Consider the following 19,536-nt stretch of genomic DNA (forward strand, 5'->3'; position numbering starts at 1 on the left):
ACAACTTGTTTGGAAACCTGCAAAGATGCTTAGTTAAGGACCAAACTGGGATGCGTTACAACGATGTTGAGAGTTGAGAAGGAAGGGAGCCGGTCTCCTTAAAACACTGACTAGAAGGCCATGTGGTGTTTGAGCGGGGATCCTTGTTTTTTCTTTGCTCTTCTTACTCGCAAGAATCCACATAGACAACACATGCACAAACCTTGAAAGGCCTGGGTCTGCAAACAAAAGAATGTTGCAAACGGAAGGACACACGGTACTTGAGTGGGGTCTTGCTCAAAGGGGCGGTAACCCACTCCATGATACACATGGAGGAGACAAGTGGTAGGAGGCGCGTTGCTATTCACATACTCATTGCAAAGAATAAATAGCACAGGCTATTGAGATGATACTTTGTAGAGATGGAAACTTTAATGTTTACAATTTTTGGCAAGTTTGGGGAAACTGGCTTATTAGTTCAAAGTTTGAATCTCTGACCCCTAGAGACATCTACTTTTATGCGTTGGTGCTTAAGAAGTTTTCGATTTGAACGTGCAATGATTGCCATTCTTCCTCTGTCGATAATTTTCATATTCTTAGGCATTGGTATTCTTGGTCTATGTCAATCAACTTTTGAAAAGAAATAGAGCTCAAATCACTACATTCGGACTCGAAAGAAACTGTAATCGCACTATAGGGTAGGGCCAGCTCTCAAAGAGCACTAGATCAAGATTTCTTCGGAGAATATGGAGGTCAAAATGATGTAGCTGGTGATCTATTATTCCTATGAGCTTCTTTGGCTCCAAAATTGAGTCATCTGCGACAAAGTGAGAGGGTATCCTGTGCCTCTCCGGCTCTATAAATCTCTCCCTTACCTTTATCGTCACAGCCTCCAAAGTTGAGAGTGCAGCTTATGTTCGCAAGGTTGCCTTATGGAAATTGATCATTACATTCAAAATGTGAAGCTTGGAGGACCACACTATGAGTCCTGAATTGGTGAGATCTTGGTCTAATACATTGTATGCGTAGCTTGTGAAACGTTGAACTTTCAAGAACTTGAGTGATGTGAATTCTAAAAATTGGTCGACTAAGGGCCATCCACTGTGCAAAGCATAAGATTTCTTCTGAAATCATAAGGCCTACTTGAAACAATGAAAAACTTTATTTTATCCTACTTAGTAGTAAGCACATGTTGGAAAATGGGGAACATGTCAATGGGAGGTGGAGGAGCAAAATCACTTTGTGAGAGAGCCTGTTGTTAGCTTTGATCTCTGCCACCTTGATGATTAGAGCCTTTTCTTTTTTTGCGGTTTTGGCCAACTAAGATTACAGGTTCCCTAATTATGTACTTTGATTAGTGATCTTTGCTAAGCTTAGAGCTAGCTCGTCTTGCTCCTTTAGTGTGGCCTCCACTTCATCCTTATGCTTGTTTGCCTCTGCGAGCTTGTCGCTGACACCCTTCAACACGACAACCTTGTTAGCCTACTCCTGCAAAACAAGTGCGTGTGGATTGCTCAACTGTTTCTCCACACATTTCTTCTCCATGGTGAGAATCTTAATTTGATCTTGAACGTGGACAATGTCTTCTATGGTAGCTTAATTATGACTCCTCAACTAGTTCCTTTAAAGCCTCACTCTTTGGTTTTGCTCCTACTGCAACTGGGATGTTGCATCTTGCACTTGGATCTAAAGTTCATCCTTGTTGGTCTACTCTTGTAACACTTGGGTTTTGAGCACTTTAAGCTCGGTCTCCTGGGACTTTTCCTGAGCCCAGAGGCTATCATTGGCTTCATTCATTGCTTTCCTAGCTTCTTAGCCGTCCTAATGTAGTCCAAGGACATGACTCTCTGTGCTTCATTAACGAGCTCTACCCTATCTTCTCGCTGTGCGAAGCTAAGGTCTACCCCCCAACAAGACATGTGATAGTCATTAGTAGTTATTTTTCCTTGCAGTTTGTTCACTCTTGGTTGTATGTTTGTGAACAACACTTGTTGTTTCAAAGCAAGATTGCATCTTAGGTGTGGCAAGCTTTAGTGCATATTCCCCCTCTTCTTCTGTGCTCGTTGAGCCCTCGTCAACTTTCCTGTATCAACTTACCTTTGCTAATCCTCATAGTAAGGGTCATATTAGCTTGCGAAGGTTCTCCAAGCAGGTTCGTATATGAAATTATTACCAATGTGGAGGTCTGCAGGGGTAACGAGATTGTAATTAGAGAGAATGGGGGGAAACTTTGAGGAACATGATAAATGATTGCGCTTGGCTGAATGAGCGGAAGGGTAGAGAGGTCATTATTCTTAGGACAAAAGCTTTGGGGTGAATAGGACCGTAAAGCTAGGTATTAATGCCTTGTGAAATGTTGCTAGTCTTTTTGTTATGCTCGATAACCCTAATTAGTAATTAATGCCTTAATTTCCGTTTGTGTGACTTGATGCACGTAGCCAAGAAGTACTACCAATTGTGCTTTGAGAGTACATTCCTCTTCCATGTCACCACACTCATTAAGAGGAGCCTCCTTGGAATTTGTGCACCAAACCAAAAAGATATGCATTAAATACCATAGGGCACTATAAGAGCTTTCTTTCATTGATATAAAATTGTGATATGTGGTCCATGAAAGGACAACCCTGCAAAAGATTGCAAGCTGACACCTATTAGCAGCAGAGGCTCCAAGGCCTCCTTGAAAGATTTTTTCTCTACTACCAAAAAGCTAGGAAGTCAAATTGAAAGGCACATTGCTAAATGTTTGGAGCTTTTAACTTATTGAAAACCACAGAAGGGAAACACACTTATTTACATTAAATACAATATGCACTGCGACATCAGTTGAATCGTTTGAGATGGATCCTATTGACTGAGATCTTGAGAGACTCACCATCCATTGTCTCGAGCTCAAAATAGTTGAATTGCTTACTTTTTGTGATGTGGAAAGGGCCTTCCCAGAGGCTACCAAACTTTACATGCATGTTGTGCTTGGCCCTATGCTCATTATACTTTAGCACTAGATCACCCTGCTTAATTACAGGATTAGAGCTATTCTTGTTGAACCACCTCTTCACCATGCAGTCTTACATTTATTGCAGTGAGAGCTTTCTCTTTCTTCTCTTGTAGCATCATCAACTTGGCAATCCTGACCTCAGTGGGAGAATTTTCTTTGATTTTTACGACTTTGAGGTTCAGAAAGATGGGGAGCACAATGTTCTACCCATAGACTAGCTTGTAAGGGGAGGCATTGATGATCTTATTTAGTGTAATACGATCAGCTCATAAAGCATTTCAAAGTGTTTATGCTACTCCCACTTGTTCTTGATGCCTATTCTTTTTATCAAGCAAACCAGGGTCTTTTCTATTGATTATGTAAGGCCATTACCTTATGGGTAATAATTGGAGGATGTCTTTTGAAAATTGCCATCATGGAGAGCGAATTCAGATAACTGCGATCTCAGGAAAGCCTTGTCATTTTTAGAAATGGTCTTTGGAGGACCAAAGGAGGGACTATCTCCTCGAGGAAGTTCAAGATCTCTCTCTGTGTTGCATTCTTTAGTGGGGACACCTCCATCCATCTAGTGTAGTATGTGGTTGTGAGGATCCATTTGTGTTCGACGCTTGATGCTGGATTAATTATGCCCATGAAATCCAAACTCAATTGAGCCAAAGGTTCATCAACTAAAATGGGGTACAAAGGCATGGTTGAGTTTTTCTTTTTGCCAATATAGAACTGGCATTCATGACATCTGCGGATTAAAGTATCAATGCTGTTGATCATAGACAACCAATAGTATCCCATCTAGGTGATCTTCATTGTAGTAGTTTTTTGCTAAAGAGTGACCCCTTGCGGTGCCACTGTGGAATTCCTTTAGGATCCTCGGCACGTCAACCAATGCAATGAAGAATGCCATCAAAATTCCTCTTGAATAAAATACAATTGACCAACTAGAAGCCAACATTTTGTAACCTATAATTCCTTTGTTTGTAACCAGGGGGATGGGGGGGATACCTTCTACTTTGCATGAATTATGTTTTGTCCTTCTACTTTGCACGAATTATGTTTTGTCTTCAATCCAACAAGCCTCGAAAGGAGCTTGTTGCACTACGACTACATCCTTAACTTTTTCTTTTGTTGCATTTGCTTCTTAGGCGATTTATCCACACAAGCCCTTGCCACAAAATCATCTTGGTGGGTCTAACATCAATGTCATATTCCATGATTTTTGTGATCCATTTAGCCCATTTCTTTGTGATCTCCTCCTCCACGATGTATTTACGGATGCTGGAATGGGCCACAAAGATTATCGTTTTGTTAGATTCTATAAAGTGCCTAAATTTCTTTAAACCTTTGACATTAGACAATGCTTGCTTCTCCATGAAGTTATATTTGAACTCGTAATCTTTTACTAGAAAGCAATAGGGTGTTTACCCATTCCTTGTTCTTCTAGGTTAGCATCGTGGCAATAGTGAAGTTGCTTGCTCGTGCACACATACATAATGAACTCCCGAGACAAATTCGAGTTCACTATAACATGGGCAGACACAATAGCTTCTTTAATCTTGCTGAAAGCTTCTCATGCTTCTAGAGTCCATTTAAAATGGAGATCCTTTAGTATAAGTGTAGTGAGCCTCACTAGGCTAGCACAGTCAGTTTGAACTTGCTCACGAAATTGATCTTCTCACAAAAAGACTGTAAGCTTTTCTTATTCACGGCCAATGTCAGCTCTTGGATTGATTGAATCCTTTCTAGATCAATCGCACACTGTCTTTCGATACCACTCATCCATAGAGCTTCTCTTGAGGAACTTCAAAGATGCACTTATGAGGATTGAGTGAAATGCCAAAATCTTGGTATCTTTGGAAAATGAGCTCTAAATGATCGAGATGATCCGCAACAAACTTAGAAAATGCAGTAAGAATACCTAGATAAATTAGGATAATCTTGTTGATCAGGTCCTTAAATGCAATATCCATAGCACGTTGAAAAGTGGTACTAGCGTTAGATAGATCGCAAGGAATCATTTTGTATGCAACTGATCCCCATTTAGTGGTGAACGTTGTTTTATGCTCGTCTTCCTCTCTAACTAGCACTTGGTTGTAACTTGAGAAACCATCAAGCAAAGAAAACATCTTAGACTCAACAACTATTTGTAAATTAACCTCTCCATAGATGGCAACGGATAGTGATCCTTCAGTGAAGCTTTGTTCGGGTCGTGGAAGTCGACATAGAGGCAAATGTCTCCATCGTTCTTGTTGATAGGCATCAAATTGGATACCCACGTGCTATGCTTGATTGGAAAGATGATCACAAATCTATCAGCTTGGTTAGCTCTTTAGCCGTCGATGCTTTGATCTTTGGGTTCTCTAGCCTTTGATTTTGTTGGATCGACTTTGCTCCTTTGGTCAGCTCAATGGTGCACTAAATTACTGACAGGTCATAATCTTTAATGTCTAAGACCAACCTTCGTACTTCTTGCAAAGATGGCTTAGGCGGTCTTGGTCGTCTTGAGGGACATCATTCCTAACCTTTCAGTATGTGACCTTCGTCAACCTTCTGATTACTATCGTCCTGCTTGTTCGCCGTGAATTTCCTCTTGTTGGTGCTAGCATCATCATAGTCAAAGATTCTAGGGTGATCAAGCCTTTTGGAATCTTGTTTTCCTTGAGCTGAAGAACTTGTTCCCCATATGCTTTTGCTATCTTTGCCTGCAATTGGTCTTGGAATTCACCTGAATGCTACAAAAATGCAGCGATGTGCTCATCATTCTCAAATACTTCCCAATTTTGATCATTACTAGGCATAAGGGCCTTATGATCACTCAGACCACATGTTTGTTTTCCATTAGATCGGTGGCAGGGCATAAATGGGAGATGACTGTAGCTAGACGGTCCACAACCGTGTTATCCTTCATCATCATAAGTTGAATATTGAAAGCATCAAAGCCATCAATGAGATCCCACATCCTCTTGATGTACTACAAGCTCAAAATCTTTGAGCACGTTCAACTTTTCAATACCCATACTTTCGCCAAGGGATTTCCAAGGAATTGACCTCATGTATTTCGCTTCATTGTTGGAACCTAGGAATTGAAAGCAAAAAGCTCTTAAGATTTTCTCACCGATCGGGGAGGTTAGACACGCTCGCACTAGAGCCTTTCTTGCTTCTTACGCCATCAAAGTTCATCCATTGAGTATAACTTTTGCTTTCAACTTATTTAGCCTTAGCTACAACGTCTTTGGTCACTCGTGGAAATGACTGATCTTCTAGTGATATAACATAGGTGTCAAGGCAAATAGAATGGAATCCCGACAAACTACTAGAGTCGTAATCCTTAAGGGGGATGGCTTCCATTGTTGGCTCAAACTTTGGAATATCTCCCAAGAGCTCTTCAAATTTCTTTGCTTCTATGAACTTTGAGTTAATTAAAGCTTCAAAAACAACGTGCGCAACATGTAGGGTTTCACTTACAATTTTGAACTTGGCTTCATGTTTTTCCTTAGGATGAGGTGTGAACAATCTAGGGACAAGTATCTACCAATCCTAGTGGTGAAGTCTCGGGAGAGACAAAGACTGAAAGCAACAAAGATGTTGATGATAACTACTTCCTGTAGCACAATGATGCTCAGGTAAGCATATAAGGTGAGTGGGAGTTTCTTGATAACACCTATGGTCTGCACGGTGTCCCCATCGAGTTGTATAAAAACTTTGTTCATGGGCTCATACTCAAGCGTTAGGGCTTTGACGATGTAAATAGGGGTAGGCTTTGGACGTTCCGCTTTCATGCTTAAGCTTGTGACTCCTTGGTTGACCAAGGCAGTGTGAACGTGCGTTTGATCTCTTGACTTTTGCTAGCTTGCTTGACGGACATTTATCCTTTGTATGTGTAAAAGTGTCTGTGTCTTGTCTGCTTCAGACAATGCTTCTTTCAACAAAGACCTTTGTCCTAGGATAGTGAGGATATCCCAGAGGGACACCTTAGTGGGAGCCTTCTTTAATTGTTCAACCACATTCATATTTGTTGGGCACAATATGCTTTGTATCTCCATACTTGAATGCCGCTAGCTCCTTTAGCTTTAGGTAAAGGGGGGAACTATGGGTTCTATAGTCGCCCTATTCGTACTGGGCTTGCCTTAGTGCACTACTGGCTCGCTAATGTTTTGCCCTTTTGAGTTTAAGTTATAATCAGAGTGTACTTGCAGGGAGTTTCTAGTACTTGGGTCAAATAGGTTCAACAACATGACCTCTTCATTTTCCATTCAAGTGAACAAAGCTTGTTTAGGGGTTATTTCTTCCTCTTTTTCCAAAGACATGCCTTGTAATTGAGTGGCTAAAGTTGTAGACTCCATATCATGTTAAGCATTCACGCTAGGATGAATTGGAGAACGTCGAGAACCCTGGGCTCTCTAGTCAGTGATTTGCTGTTGAAGATTCCCTCTCAGACAATTACGCAAAGCATGAGTATCGTTGCACGAGAAACACCATGAGTTATCTTCTGCTAAGTTTCTCTCAGGAATCAAATCCTTGGTTTGGCTCAGCGAGACCTGTTGCAAGCGGTTGAGTATAGTTGCAACTGGTTATTTGCTTGTGGATGGCTAGGCTTGTTTCCTACTTGTTATTGGTTAGTCTGATAGTTCAACCTTTTGAAAAATTGATTTTGATAGGACGGTTTGCCAGAGGGAGCCTGCTGCCTCTTTAGAATAATAATTTCATTTGAGAAGGTGCGCAACATGTTTTTCATTTTGCTTATCTCAGTTGCTAAGGCTGCAGTAGAGGTAGTGAATCGTGGAGCGCCTATTGTGCTAGGTTGTGAGCTTGGATAGTGATAATGCAACTAGGGAATGGGAGCAACATTTTGTGCATCTTCAATTGGAAGTGGAGCAGATGACAAGTCTATAAATATGAGCATAACGGGAAGCTGATCAACATCAATGAGACTATTTTATGCCTTTATGGAAATCGCGTATTCATTTGGTAGCATTGTTCAACCCATAAATTTAATCATAATGCGAATTGTGGAGCGCCTAATGTGCTAGGTTGTGAGCTTGGATAGTAATAATGCGACTTGGGAATGGGTGCAACATTTTGTGCATCCTCAACAGGAAGTGGAGCAGAGGACAAGTCTACAAATATGAGCATAAGGGGAAGCTGATTGACATCAATTAGACTATTTTATGCCTTTATTGCAATCGTGTATTCATTTGGTAGCATTGTTCGGCCCATAGATTCAATCGTAACATATATGTAAGGAACAAAATTTTTGATGTTGGAAACATATGCCATGCTGGCGAGCCTTGCAACAATAGGTATTCTATGCCAGGTTTTGTGGAACATAGTGATGAAGTCTGTAAGTGCCTCCTATTGAGTCCACTTGATAGTGACTAACTTTTGCAATAATGACGATCTATCTCTCTTGTCAGAGAAACACTCATCAAAAGGGTCACCTAGCTAGTTCCATGTTGCAATGAAGTTCGCAAAGAGCAACCAGTACCAATCCTGAGTTTTTCCTTTGAAAGAGGTTGCCAAGAGCTTTAAAGCCACATCTTGTTTCGAAATGTTGTGCAGTGTGCATACTTTTGGAACATCTTGAAGATGCTCTCTTGGAGTCTTAGAATCCTTCCCTATAAATTTAGGCAACACTTTGAGGGCGGATGTGGGAATCTATCCCCATATAGTGGGGGTGGGGGGGCTAAGAGGAACTAAAGGACTATCATTGTTCCAAGTCACAAAGTTTTTGGGCTAATTTTGCATTAGGGGTTTTAGTTGACTTGGGTTTTATGCTTGGTTATGCATTGGCTAGTCTCTAGCTTGACATTTGGGGCTTCTATAAGTGTCGAAGACTAGCAGGGAAACAAGTAAATGAGGTGCTCCTTGAGGTTAAGATCTAGTAACTAGTCTATGGCTCATTCACCCACTAAAATATTTAACGAAATAAATGGTTTGGATCTCACCAGAATAAATGATTTGGGGAAAGGGGTTGAGAATAATAATGTTGCTAAGGGTGATACGTTGGAGTTAGGCACATGCTATTCTAACAAGGAATATCTGGGCAACTTATGAAATCAAAGGAACTTAGAACATGAATACACTTAGTCAGACATTAACTCACAAATGGCACACAACACTGTAGATGAAACAGAGAAGCCTTGAGAGCATAGTCCACTTAAAATATGCAATACAAATGCAATACTAAAGTTTAGAAGAACACATAAATCTATAAATGAACAATGAAGCATTAGATATAGCATAAGGCAAAGTGCATGATTGATTCACATTAATGATTCAAAACATATATAGTTTAAGGCAAAAAGAGTTGGTCTTTTCAAAATGAGAATTCTAAAGTTCCTTCGCCTCAGAAACCCTTCTGCATTACAATATGAACATTATATATCTTTTGGTAGGCTACCACAAAATTTCAAATAAAGAAAAAGCATTGCAAGGATGTGACACATCAACTTGAAGGTACTAACAATTTTCTTTTTGGACGGATCTTGAGGGATAGGCGGCTTATGCAATCAGATATTCGAGAAAAGTGGTTTCATTAATTGTGTTTAGGTAATATAAATAGCTCTGGATTGCTACCGCTTTTGAGGAGCAAGCATACTTTGCCGAGGATGGCTTTGGAATTGTGGACGCCTAGGCACACGTAAAGATTTAGCTATAGATTTGTGATAGGTGTGTGACAAGTGGTTGGGAAACCTGTAATGGAACTTAGTTGAGGAACAAATTGGGACATGTGTTGCGACAATGTTGGGAGCTAGTCTCCTTAAAATGCTTGTGAGAAGGCCATGTGGTGTTTGAGTGGGGATCCCTTCCTTTTCTTTGGTTTCCTTACTCATCGAAACTTGTGAGAACAACACGTGCATAGCTTTTGAAAGGCCCAAGCTCACAAACAAAAGGACACGTGGCACTTAGGTGAGGAGTCTTGCTTGAAGGGGCGGCGAACCATTCCAAGATACGTATCAAGGAGATAAGTAGAGGGACACACATTTCTATACACACCACAAATCATTAATAGCACATGCTGTTGGGATGATACAAACATTGATAATTTATATAAACTACTCAATTACTGTTTTTGTTTTGTAGCTTTGCATGGTAGTGACGTTCTTTAGGCATTCAATGCATAGAGTTTCTTGACAAGTATTCCCAAAGTTTCAAGAGACTAGGGTTCACATTGAAGGTGGATGGAAAAAAATTGGTTTTGAAAGGCATGTCTAATAGAGGGCCTCAAGTGGTTTTAGCTAATTGTATGGAGGTGATCTTTAGACATGATAATGTGGCATGGATAGTGTTATGAGGTTTTCACACTATTGCCCCATTGCAAATGGGACCCCCTCTTTTCGCTTTAGCAATAGGTGTAATGGTCTTAGGTGGTTTTAGTCGGTAGCAATTTTCAAGTCTCCAAGTCAAAGAGATAAGTCTAGACAATTTTAGCTTGTTTAGTAGTCAAGTCTATCATGGGTGTAAATGAGAGTTGCACTAAGCTAGTGAAGGAAATAGAGTTAAAATCAAGGGATTTGTGATGAATTAGGTTATAATCATTAGAAAATCCTTGTTCCAGTGTCAATTTGACCTTAGAAAGTTAGGAAACGTAAGATTATGGGAGGCAACACTGCTAAAGGCGTGTTGAATCCTGAAATTTGGGTAAGTATGGAAGTTTTTGAAAACTCCCAAAATCTAGATTCCTTATTATAACTCATATAAAGCTAAAACCTATCTCAAACATTTTGACAGTATTTATTTAAAATATAACTTAAATGTTATACAAATCCTCCCACTCTTTGAGTTGAAGAAGCTGACTTGCAAAATTTGTGAGTTAACTTCAAATGAAAAATCTTGGCACTAGGTCGGGATTTGACCTTGTTCTAGGATTCCAAAATCCTCTCTCCCCCTTACATTCTACCCCTATTAAAAGTGAGTTTCAAGTGTAAATTGATGGGTAATTGAAGGAAAATGATTATGGACAACGGACTAGGCAAGAGGAAATCCTCCAGGCATGGCGGAATCCATCTGCCCTTTAGGATTCCAAAATCCTTGAACATCTCTCATTTCCACCCTTCATTTCTACCTAGGTAATCTTGGTCTACCCTCCATTTCTACCTATAGACAATTCCTTAAGGTCATTAGATCCAAGTTTGACAAGACTTAGAGGTCAAAATCTGGGAGAAAGGTGAAAATCAGATTGAGAAATATGGACATAAAACATGAGAAATCAATCGTAACTTTCCAATTCAAATTGAAATAAGTATCAATTCACCCTAGAGATAAAATTGGAGGTTTGATTACATTTGATGAAGATGGGAAATTGCCATGGAAATAAGTTTAAGAAGTGGAAGTGATGAAGTTTTAAATCTTGAGGAAGAGATGGTAATAAAGTAAAAATCCTCTAGAGGTGGCGGACCTCCCTGTTGATCTCTTTAGTTTTATTGTCTATTAGTGTCAAACACTTAGTCATATAGAAGGCAGAGTTGGTCAGTCATCACTGCGAACGAGTCACGCTATATAGGCCGAGTTATGTATTTGTTAGACTTGTAAAAATTCTTGCATATGCCAAGCTCCTTAGGAGCCAAGCAAGTCTATGTTCACTGAGTACCCCTATGGAAACCGAGTTCAGTGAATGTTGAGTAAAGCAGAGTGAGTTGATGCCGAGTCATATAGAAGGCGCCGAGCTAGTTGAGGCCATGCATCAACAGGCTAAATAGTTATGACTGAGCATCAGAAATTTTATGTGTGCTGAGTAACACTGTTTGAACAAGAATGTTTGGAATGACACAAAATATGAGGTAAACCGTTTTGGGCTGACATGTAAACGATATTTAATGATTCTAGAGTTTGTTGTTACACATTTTGGCATGGATCACTAATCCCTATGAAGGAAAGTTAGCCAATTAGAGTAAGAGGCAAAAAGGGAAGCATTGAGATCGTTGATTATATTCTAGAAGACTTTACAGATGTCTATTTTAGGGCAGATCCAAACCCTATTCTGTATATATGCGAATTGCTGTTAATGCATATGCGAAGGAATTGTATTTTGGAGGCTGCAAATGAAGTTTTGAAGTAACAGAGTACAGTGACCGAATGAAGCAGTGAAGAGCAAAAAAAAGATATATTAGATAGGAGATCAGATCAGAGAGTGGAAAGAGAAGATTCGTAATCAACATTGTGAGTGCAAACCTAAGGATCAAGTATTGATACATTTTAGCAAGTGAATTAGGGTAAATCTCTTAACAGAGTGGTCCTAAAAGGCCTAAGTAAATCTCCTAACAGAGTGCTTACTTCATTGTAAGTTTTAAATTCTTTAATCAAGGTAGACCTCATAGTCTTGTAAAGCTCTTAACATGGAAGACCCCTAATAGGGTAGATCATCAGAAGTGATCACATTTGTAGCCTTAACAGACGAACTTTGTTTCTGTAGTAGTGAAGATTTGTGGGTGTCATCCCCACCCCAGTTTTACCTTCACCTTGGAGGGTTTTTGGGTAGCCAAAATCTTTTGTGTTATGTGTTTACTTTCAAGCTTATGGATGTGATGAATAGTTAGATTTATTTCAGTGTTTCAAGTTTAGGGTTATGTTATTCATGATCTAGATATGAGAGGGATTAAGTGGTGAATAAGGTTAAGTTGTTATTTGCTTTTAAGGATAAAAGTTTAAGTGATCTTGATTCACCCCCCCACACCCCGTCCTTTGTATCTCACTTTTCCAGTAAACTTCCAACACACCCTCCAAGGATTATAAAATCCTCACCCTCTTAATTTCTGCCTTGTGTCGAATAGGCATGAAGTTTTAAATCATGTGGAAGACCTGGTAACAAAGAAAAATCCTTTGGAGGTGGCTGATTCTGCAACCCTTCAAGGATAAAAAAAATCCTCTCACCCTCTTAATTTCCGCCTTGTGCGGAATAGGATGAGAACTCAACTAATCTCCCAAATCTTCATTGTGAAGAAGGATAATGAAATGAAACAAAGAGATTGAGGAATTTGAAGGAGAGAATCATCTAGGCATGGTGGACTCCACCTAGTTTTGAGGATTCCAAAGTCCTCTCTTCCCCTCAAATTCTGCCCATAGACAAAGCTCCGAATTTCGCACAAGTTCACTCCTTGTTTAATCTTCACCTATCTCTTAGTAATCAAATCTGTCTTTACTACATTTCAAATTGGTACATATCTGATTTAAGAATTTCATATCCTCTTCTTATTTTCTTCTTCAAGTCTTATTTCAGATCCCTCCTTATACTTTGCTCTAAATCTGCACTGGACCTCCTCTACTCATTTTCCTCCATTTCATTTGATCCTTTTTAATAGCTTGCCATGTGAGGGAGAGGTCACACCTCTTCATCATGTATGTCTTTTAGCAAGAGTCATGAGGATTCATAGTTGACCCTCTTTTGAAGAGTCATGACCCTTCATAATCATAACTGTTTCAAAGAGTCACAACTTTCATAATTACAACGCCTTTAAAGAGTCACAATCTGTACGAATGGTCATAACCCTTCACCTTTTGAAAGTCTCTTCCTTGATTTATTCCCTTTCATTTCCCTTAATGCTTTCTTAATTCTTATGCTCCACTCTTTCTTCCTCCCCTTTTTCCTCAAATGATGTTCTCATTTCTCCCTTTTATACTAAGGGAGACAACTTTTCCATTCGCGCCTTTTGACGTCTTGTTTAACTTAACTAATATTTATACATTTCTAATATTTCCTACTTCAAAAAAGGGACATGACAAATAATAACTTTTAATATATTCAAATAATTAAAATTTTACAATTTAAAATAATTTATATAGATAAGTACTTAATAGTTGCTTTACAATGATATATTTTGGTAATGTTAAATTGAAATCTCTAGGCATCATTTACATATATGCATGTCAGATAACTATGCTAGTCTGTTGATCATTTTAACATTAATTGCCCTTGTCCAAAGGTGTTTTACATACTTTATTTATTGCTGGCATGTTCTTTTACTTGTAATCCATTATCGCTAATGATGCTTGTAAATCATGATGAATTTTGTATGGCATTTGGTAGAAATACCATTTTCACTTTGGGTGATTTTTGTTCAATTGCAGATCATCAAATATTGGAGTTTTTATATGCATAAAGTGCTCTGGTGTGCACCGAAGCCTTGGTGTGCATATATCAAAGGTATTAATTGTGTACGATTGTTTTTCCTTTTGTTTTTCATATCGATATACTAAATAATTTTCTACATTTTTTTGCAAAGAGGCATCAAGATAGAGGAAACTGGTGCAAGTTTGTCTGGAGCATGATAAAAATTAAAAATAGGAATACTTAAATGGACGAATGATGTTTTTTATATGTTCATATATTTGTTGTTCGATGATAACTTCCCCCCAAAAGTGGCGGTTATCTCTCTTTGTGAGAATGCAATCCACTTATGACAATATGAAATTAGCTCCCTATTCATTCAAAACTCTGGTTATCATGCTTTATTATGGTTTAGAGGAAGCAAATTTCAAGAGAGTTCCATTTTCTCCATCTTACATTTCTAGAGTTTATTGCAGTATGTACCATGGTATTTGGAGAGCTTTTTATAGCTGTATTAGGGAATAGGTCATCAAGAAAGTTAAGATTGTCCAACATCCAATCAGCACTGGAGGGGATTTTATCAAGCTGTGACGTGCACATAATTATATTGATTTGTGGGGGATGAGTGTAATACTTTTTACTGCATGGAAACCCTTATGAGAGAAAATCACGGTAAAATATTGCTTGTAAAAACTTCTCTTACAAACTTTTTGGGCACCAACCCACAAGGGTACCAATTCCTTCAATTCATAGGCAGCAATCGCCACTACTGAGCTTTAACTTAGTGAGGGACCTAATCTCTTATTTAGGGAGAACCAATTTCCAAATTATTGAATGGATGATATTGTCTTTACAAAATCTTAAGGTAGATTTATATAGTTTGTGAAATTCTTCCTCAGGTACTCAAAAGTCTCTTTTAGAAGAGGCTTCGTGAAAATATGTACAATTTGGTTCTTTGTAGCAACATACTCCAAGTCTACTTGCTGCTTAAGTACTCACTTCCTCAAAAAATGATAATCAAAATATGTTCTGTCCTGCAATGTGTAACTGGATTCGTTGATATTTTGATATGAATTATATTATCATAGAGTATGATGATTGGATGTTCGTACTCAGCCTTAATATCTTTCAAGGTTTGCTTAAACTTTAATCTATCAAACTTATGTACAAGAAGCTGCTGTTGCAATATGTTTTGCCTCTTCCATAGGTAGTGAAGCTAATGCTTGTTTCTTGCTTAATCAAGATACAAAGAAGCTGCTGTTGCAATATATTTTGCCACTGCCATAGATAGTGAAACTAATGCTTGTTTCTTGCTTAATCAAGATACAATACAATTGTGGAGAAAAACTGCTCCACTCATGTTCTTGTCATCAATGCTGCCTGTCCAATCCCCATCTATAAATGCTATATGGGTGAAATCTTCATCTCTTCGAGAGCACAATTGAAATTCCATAGCCCCCTTCAAATATTTCAGTATTTTTTTGTTGCTTTAAGATGGCTTCCTTCGGAGCCACTTGAAAATGTGCTGCCTAACCAACTACTTGCATAATATTGGGCCTATTAATTGTTAGCTATAGAAAACTTTCAATTGTATATCTATATATAGTCTAATTTGTTGTAGGAGATTCGTTATGTTTGCTTAATTTACAACCAATTACATTGGAGTGTGTATTGCAACACAATTTTCCATCTTGAATGCCTTTAGAATCTTTAGATCCCTAAATTTGATTGAGAATTTGCAATCCAAGAAAGGAAGATAAGTCAGTGATCATTGATATCTCAAATTTCTTGTACTTGCTAGAAGCAAAGTCTTTGAGCACTCCCTCATGGTCTCCTCCAAAAACGATTTCATCCACATGGATGACAACAATCAAATAATTATCTCCTACATTCTTGATATACAAATTTCTATTAGTGATTCCTCTTTTGAAGCCTTGCTCTTGAAGACACTTTTCTGACCTTGAATACAATCTCTCTGGGCTTGCTTAGTACATAAAGAGATTTCTCCAGTTTGCTAACATAATCCTTATTCTATGATTGAACGAAGCTTGTAGGTTTTTCAATTTACATTTCCTCTTGTTATTTTCCATTTAGGAAGTTTGATGTTACATCCATTTGACAAGCTTTGAAGTTCTTAAAACAAGCTAGGGCCAAGTGTTGGAATCATTTGTTGTTGCACCAAAAACTCAAATTATCAACGCCCAATACAAACACCATGTTTAACCTTACCCATGGGAGGTGGTTAAGCCATGTCATGAGTGCCCAAGGAGGTGCTGACCACTACGTCAATAATCTCCCATTCAACATTGACTGAGCCTTCAATGCCCATTGAAATTAGACTCGAACGTGTGACCCAAGGCTTTGATACCAATTTTTGTAATCATTTGCCATTTTTCCAAAAGCTTGAATTGTCAACACTCAATACAAACGCTAGATTTAACTTGACCCATAGAATGTGGTTAAGTGTTGTGACAACTCTCTATAGAGGTGTTGACCACCAAGTCAATACTAAGAACATCCTTTTGGCTTAGACAAGTGGGAGATATTTTCCACAAGAAGTCAATTTGTGATATTGCTATCTTGATTTAGTTGTATAGTTTATTCAAACTTATTGACTCATCTTTCATGAGTGGTGTTCACAAGAAACCATCTCTCATTAGAATGAGTGAAACACTTAGCACTCATTGCATCTATGTGATGCTCATAGAGTTGAAGTAATGAGTCTTCTCGAGAGGTCACTCATCATAGCACAACTCAAGCTTTCTTAACCGCAAAGTTTTTCTGCAAGGTTAAACCCACTTTGGTTGCATCTCCATTTGCAAATCCTTCAACTAGTGTTTACTTATGAAACATTAATTAAAAAGACCCTTAACCTCATCTATTAAGTTGGAGTAGAACAAGGATGGGTGACCTTGTGAGAAGTCCCAATGCTTCAACATTGTGAGAATCACGTAGATGTAATGAGTGTTAAGTGTTCTATTAATTCTCGTGAGGAACCATGACTCATGAAACATGAGTCAATGAGTTTCACTACAAAATTATGTAGTTGAATCTTGATAGTAATATTTCAAGTTGACTTGTTGTGGAAAATATCTCCTACTTATCAAAATTGAGCTGGTGTAGTACTAGGATTGGTGATCTCCCAAAAGTCTTGGTGCTTCACCTTTATGAGAATTACGTGGATACAATGAGTGCTAAGTGTTTCATTCATTCTCATGAGATTTAGGTTCTTTTGAACCCCTGCTCATGAAACATGAGGCCAAGAGTTTGACTAAAATCTACACAATTGAATCTTGATACCATTATCACAATTCAATTTGCTATAGAAAATATCTCCTACTTATCAATTGATGAGATTAAAGGGATTTATAATGAATGGTTCATAAGGGACAACACTTGCTGAAGCTTTTGCAAATTGGGTTACAAGAAAAGTGGGTTTAACCTTGGTGGAAAACTTCGTGGTTAAGTTCACTTGATTTCAAATAGTTCTGGGATGGCTGACCTCCCAGGAAGTCCTTGTGCTTCACTTTTGTGAGCATCGCCTCGATGTAACGAGTGCTAATTGTTCCATTCATTCTTCTTATGGCTTCCATACATACAATAAGAGCGTCTCTTTGGAATCAATTCCTCTTGGTTTATCCGTTGTGTACCAATCTTACTTTATTTCTTACAACTTGTTTGTCCCTAGTTTGTTTTCAAAAGCCCACTTATTGCCAATCATAGTTTTTTCCTTAGGTCTTGGCCTAGTTTTCAAGTCTCATTTTTCTCGATTTGATCTAATTCCCCTAACATACTTAAGGACTTCGTTCTTAAGTGTAACATACCGAAATTTCAGAAACTAATATTAGTTTCAAATAAGGAAGTCCTATGCCATTCTTAACTGCATGAGAGAAATACAGTTAAATCTGTTACTCAACTTCTTCACATGAAAAGGAAAAATATGAGCTAACTATATTCTATATTTTCAATATTTAGAAATAAACAAACGTCTAACTATCCATTCACATGACATTCGGTTATTATCTACCATTTCATTGCAATTTGCATTCTGAAATATTCTATGGTAATCAACATATCTTAACAAGAATTTAAAATGGAACATGAAATAAACAATTACCAAAAAGCAATTAGTTTATGTCATTGAGTTGTACAAGCCTTGGCATCTAGAAGAGAGGAGAAGCATTGCCCTCACTATTTGGGAGTTGGCTTGGGACACTCTTATTAGCCATTGAGCATCTTGGTGTTAGAGTGTCGGCTAGTCAATTGTTGAGAGTGTGGACACATTCCAAACATCCTATCTTACAATTGCTAGCACCCTGACCTCTGATGATCATGGCGGCAACACGCCATTAACTACCTTGTCCAAGGATTTTGGATGGGGAACTTATGTGCTTGATCATCCACTGCTCGACTTGACAACAAGAAAAGAATACAAGGACTTCCATGAGCTATCTATATGATTTATTTAAATGTTAGATTGATTATATCTTTCTTTTCATTGCAAGGAATTTTCACACTATTTTTTCCCCTTGGCTCGACCTAGAAGGTCCTCTTTACTTGGGAGATTTATATTATAAGTGCTGGTTCATAAGCACTTAATCCTCTGTCATGCTTCATGCCATTCATGGCCTATGACATCTTATGTTGTTATGCTTTCCTTTCTTTCTGATATCAAATGTAAGAGAAATATTCCGTCTCAGAGAATATATTGATTATATCCCTGTATGGTATTTGCTCAATCAAAAACATATGCAAATGCATACCACAATCTTTTCAGAGCATATCAATGTAATAGTAAAATCATGATGGTAAAATTTATCACATTTAATTATGAGTTTTTGCAATCAAAAGAATGGCTTCAGTTGTTAAGAAACTGACAAATACGTTAAAGTAAATGTGGTGGTAAACAAGGCATGACCTTACAAATTCAGCACAGACTATAGTGTAACAATTCTTGGAATGCTAACACCCGTGATGTCAATGGAGCTCAATGTGAGTTGCAGACTTGACTCACGACTTTGGTTTGGCAAATGATATTTGCTGTTATTCATTCCTACTGGAGTTTGAATCCGAGAGCACAAAAAGATGTAACAAAAGATTGCAGAACTGAGAAATGCTAAGAACAATGAGCAATGTTCGTATGTGCCCTTATGGCAAGAACAAATAACATAAATATGGAACAAGTATCGACCGAGATTAATAATGGCCATCCGTGGTAGCTTGGTTATGCCAAGATTTGAGGTGGCAAGAATATTGAAAGACTTTTAATTTCAAAATATCAAAAAGAATATAATGACCCAATGCCATGAGGTGGTGGATACACAAAAAGTGGTTGCTCAAATAAAAAATGATTAAAATATCCAAAGTTCAAAGTCGAGAATATTTAAAAATAAAGGTGGCATTACACGCCTAACCCATGCCTTAGTATAATATCTTTCCTTTGTATATTCATGCTTGCTTGAGCAATTCTGATATGTAGGTATATATATATACATACACGCTAATGACAAATGCGCATACATAT

At 38.2% G+C, this 19,536-nt stretch overlaps 1 protein-coding gene across 14 annotated transcripts in view; it reads left to right on the plus strand.

The window, feature by feature from the left end:
- The window catches only part of LOC149528104 (ADP-ribosylation factor GTPase-activating protein AGD12-like), a 117,105-nt gene that overhangs the window by 50,688 nt on the left and 46,881 nt on the right, over nt 1-19,536 (plus strand). For all 14 annotated transcript variants that reach the window (XR_016358978.1, XR_016358980.1, XR_016358979.1 and 11 more), the window contains one exon: nt 14,033-14,108. Coding sequence is in view for 10 of the 14 variants with exons in the window: in XM_089810858.1 (XP_089666984.1) it covers nt 14,033-14,108 (76 nt within the window). In the remaining 4 variants the exon portion in view is untranslated. The remainder of the gene's footprint in view (nt 1-14,032; nt 14,109-19,536) is intronic.

This window comes from Cupressus sempervirens, chromosome 11 (genome assembly GCF_028749045.1).
Source record: "Cupressus sempervirens isolate cs-2001-9-10 chromosome 11, ASM2874904v1, whole genome shotgun sequence".
Classification (NCBI taxonomy): Eukaryota; Viridiplantae; Streptophyta; class Pinopsida; order Cupressales; family Cupressaceae; genus Cupressus; species Cupressus sempervirens.